This window comes from Cupressus sempervirens, chromosome 5 (genome assembly GCF_028749045.1).
Source record: "Cupressus sempervirens isolate cs-2001-9-10 chromosome 5, ASM2874904v1, whole genome shotgun sequence".
NCBI lineage: Eukaryota > Viridiplantae > Streptophyta > Pinopsida > Cupressales > Cupressaceae > Cupressus > Cupressus sempervirens.
Genome location: NC_143122.1, coordinates 370,310,979 through 370,315,091, shown reverse-complemented (window position 1 = coordinate 370,315,091; position 4,113 = coordinate 370,310,979). Strand labels below are relative to the sequence as shown.

Below are 4,113 nucleotides of genomic sequence, written 5' to 3'. Positions count from 1 at the left end.
TTGCCAAGAATACAAATTCATACCAAGCTCCACAATCAAACAGCTACTCACAAGCACAAGTACCTATGCCATTGGTACAATAGGTGCACTAGTAGTTGCAAGACGACAGACTGGCTCCCAATATGTTGTTGACATAAAAGATGAAAACAATGATGATGACAAAGTACAAGTAAAAAACACACTAAACACCCCTTTTTTTTATGCAACATTTACAGTAGTCATGTTTCAATTGAATACAAAGTTCTAAAAGTAGAAAATAAAAATCTCTCGTCAATGACTAGCTCCAAATCAATTCTGCATTTCAAGAAGAATCCATGCAAATAGCAATCCAATTACAAAAAGGTGAGATTCCTGCAATGTTGTTTAGAAACATTGTACGATGGAACGACATGGACAAAACATTTCGCATAGGGATTGCTACATATATCTGTACACTAAAAGACAAGAGAACATTGGATGCCTTGAATACATTGCTACAAACAACAGTACAGGTAAGCAAACTTGAATAATTCAGCACTTCAACTACTAATTAATTCATACACAAGCTATATTAATATCAAAACATATCTTGCAGGTTGATGGAGTTCTCAAAGTAGCCAATTCATTCGCAAATCCATTTCATGCATTTTGTTCCTAATGCAACTTAAAATTTGAGGATTATGGAAAGCTAGAAGACAAAATAGCTCGCTGCAACAGATGTAATCAAGAGGTTCCATATGTATATTCATTATACCTAAAGACTATCATCACAACTGAAAACAAACAAATCAACTACTGTTCAATAGACAAGTGCATTGTTGAACAAGTACTACCAAGCTTGAAAGACACAAAAGTTGACGACTACACACAAGACAAGTCAAAGTTCATCTTCATCTTTCGATATTTCACCATAAAAGGCCAATTCACATTAAACCATAACAATGCCATCAATCATGTTGATGCCATCAATCATGTTGTGACAAATGCAGATTGAACAATTTCTCACAACAAAAGGTAAATATGACTACTCACAAATTAACATTTATTTAAAATATAAAAAGAAAGTTATTATGAGACAATTACAATATACTAACATGCACAAAATGAAATTTGCAGGTATCATGGACAGCTATAAAGATATATCAAGCTATAGATAATAGTAGTTACAAAAGATACTAGTCAATGTAAAGTAAAGTGTGCAAACAAACAATGTATATGCTTGAGTCTCATATCCAAGTACACTCTCTATGTCATATATGTATAATGAAATAATGTATATGCATTGATATGCTATAAAACATACTTTTGTTCTATGAAGTTGTATAACATGATTGAATGTAAACTATGATTGAAATACAATGAAAAAGTGCACAACATGTTTTATCCTATTGCATATCCAATGTATAAAACATTATCTAAATTGCTATTTATCATATACAAAAACTATACTTAGACAGCAACTTTGACGCTTTGCGTCCTTGTTGATAACAGGGCCCTCAAATTCACCAAAATTCGACCTGTTCAAGAGAACCATAAATGTTTCAAACCCTGAAAGTGCTCAGAGATTTAAAAACTTATATAAAAAGCCCTATTTGGGTGAAAACAGTGTGGGCAAACTGTAGGCAACGAAACCAAGGGAGTGTAGCCAAGCAATAACGTCTCGTGCTCCTCTAATAAAACTCATCGTTTTATTCTGTAATTTAACTCCATTAGTGTACAGCGACATTATCGCATGCCATCCTCTCTGTGTTGGGTGCCCTGAGTCCCAGCGAAACTTTTCCTCTGGGTTTGAACAAACTTCAAACAAAGCCCTGCCTCTTTCGTCGACCTCTCCACACCTTTCAACCCCGCCTTTCTCTGCGCAGCAAGGAACGAACAAATCCACCAAACCTGGCAAACAATTTCAAGAACAGATGAATTATTTAGGGGCAGAGATTTTGCAAATCTACTTAACACAAAACAAAAGCACAGATTTTGAGAAGTACCGAATTTTGCAGGATTGGAGAAGATATGATTAAATGCAGACGCCAAATCTGGAATTATGATGGATGATTCCTTGAGATCCGATTTGAGGTTTTCTACACTCTCCGTCAATAATTTCGTATGAAGAGCTAAAAGATCATCGTATTTTGAATCGCAGGATTTTTGGCCGATCTGAGGCTCACAGCCAAACCGGTCGATATTACTCACCACAAAATTCCTAAGCCCGCTTTCGTAAAGCTCTTTCACAATGTCGATTGTGCCGCTTACCACAGGCCTCACCAGATCGATCATCCCCTATAATAAACTCACAAAGTAAGTCACAAAGTGAGAAAAAAAATAGATCTGAAAATTTCGCAGGCGAAAAAGATCTCAGATCTGAAAATTACCTCAATGGAGCCGTTTCTGCTAGCGAAGAATTCGTAGTCATTGCCAGCCGCAGAGACAAGCACAATAGACCACGAGAGTTTATGAGAATCGAACCCGTGACTTCCTCCTATCAGCTCTTTAAACTGCTTAACCTGATGTGCTATTGTTATGAAACCGTAGGCTTCAAATATTGCACTGCCTCCGACTGCAAAATTTACTCCTTGTCTGATATTCTTTGTAGTTTCTTTACAGTCATGACTTTTCAACAGCTCATAAGGAATAAGAGCCGGAAGCCCTAAAATATCCCCTGCACACACCCCGGCCACATAATTATAAGGCAATGGCTGCTTCAAACCCTAAATTTCACGATTTTTGAGAGGAAGGAATGTTTACCCCAAAAATCTGTCTGTGTTTTTCCAGAAGAAAATCTGCCTGCCGGATATCCAGGCCATGTCAAACCGTATGGTCTTCTCCATGGATGATTTATGCTTTGATTGTACGGGTCTTTATTTCCGGTATCGGCGTAGGAATCTCCAAACACAAACAACGCTTGAGCCTTTTCTGCCCTGCCTCTCCCTGCAAACCAATAAATTTAAATGAGAACCATAGCAGTGCGGATAGTTTGAAATGATCATTTGTATAACTGACCTGCAAACAAAGAGAGAGTGGTTATCAGAAACAGCTGACAAAACATGGCGTCCATATCTCTAGTCAAATAAATTTGAAAGTACTACTCACGAATTGAATGAAGTTTTGTCTGATACACATTGTATATATGGCCTCTGGAAATATAATGATCGAGAATCTAAATGCAGGAGCACGTGGCTTGATATTCGTGCGCTTCCCAATTATCTTTGGACGTACCTTTGAGGAAGTCTAATGTTTTCAAAATAATTGAACGCTGTATGGGAGAGAACGCATCCACGAAGCCATTGCACTGTTTTTTATTAATTTAAATTGTTAGTCTCAACGCAGTAATCCTTATCCAGTGGCAGTGGCATAATAAACGACTTCTCGTTGGGGTTTGATAACAGTTTGTTGTTTTTTGGTTTTGGTTTCTTTGAGGACACATCGTACTTCAACTCAAAAGTTTAGAGGAGGTCAAGGGATATGTGGATAGGTGTTTTATTTAAAACTATAAATGAAATTTGTACATAATAAAAAAAAAGTGTATACGAGTATTAGACTTGAAATCATGTAAAATTTGTTTTTAGGTAGTAGTTATTCTTAAGAGAAGCCATACTATATGTGAAGGGATTTTAGAGATTTCTTATTAAAAGTTGCATAGAAATTTTGTGCATCATCTTCTTTGCTATGAGAGATTTGAAACAAGTCATGGGCGTTCATCAAAACATTATAAAGGTGTATGCTATTTTAGTTCTAATCTTCTCGTTGTCTGATATAGATCTATGCAATTAGTTTAGTTATCTTTGGGTTCTTTGTTAATGAACCCAATGAAATATATTGGAGATCTGCTTTGAGTTGTTTGCCCATTGTGGATCCTCCAAAACATCAGTAATAGAATTTTGCCTACAAGCCAAATATTGCACATTTTTAATAGCATGTCTCATTTTAGGCTAACAAATTTGTTATGTCAGCAACTTTTAATAATTGAGTTTCAATAAACATGACTACTCATAACAATGGTTACTAATTATATAGAACTGAACTAAGTAAATTTGATTTTCATTGTTCATAACTTATTCTACATTAATTATCTTCTAATGTAAAAGATTGAATTTATATTTATATTCAAATAGGAGATTTTGTTTTGGTCACTTGAAA

General features: G+C 35.6%; 1 protein-coding gene across 1 annotated transcript; it reads right to left on the bottom strand.

The window, feature by feature from the left end:
* Positions 1–1,381: 1,381 nt before the first annotated feature.
* Positions 1,382–3,087, bottom strand: LOC149556288 (GDSL esterase/lipase At5g03610-like). The gene is made up of 5 exons (XM_089785848.1): positions 2,977–3,087; positions 2,722–2,904; positions 2,349–2,635; positions 1,965–2,256; positions 1,382–1,869 (listed from the first exon to the last, which is right to left on the bottom strand). The coding sequence occupies exons 1-5, from the start codon at positions 3,029–3,031 to the stop codon at positions 1,568–1,570; spliced, it is 1,119 nt and encodes a 372-aa protein (XP_089641974.1). The 5' UTR covers positions 3,032–3,087; the 3' UTR covers positions 1,382–1,567.
* Positions 3,088–4,113: the final 1,026 nt, after the last annotated feature.

What these genes read in the sequence shown, in the direction of transcription:
- LOC149556288 (XM_089785848.1), bottom strand. Translation starts at nt 3,031, where the DNA reads ATGGACGCCATGTTTTGTCAGCTGTTTCTGATAACCACTCTCTCTTTG. An exon ending in AACACAGACAGATTTTTGGG is followed by an intron (nt 2,636 to 2,721) that starts GTAAACATTCCT and finishes GGGTGTGTGCAG; the next exon opens with GGGATATTTTAGGGCTTCCG. An exon ending in CTCCAATCCTGCAAAATTCG is followed by an intron (nt 1,870 to 1,964) that starts GTACTTCTCAAA and finishes ATTGTTTGCCAG; the next exon opens with GTTTGGTGGATTTGTTCGTT.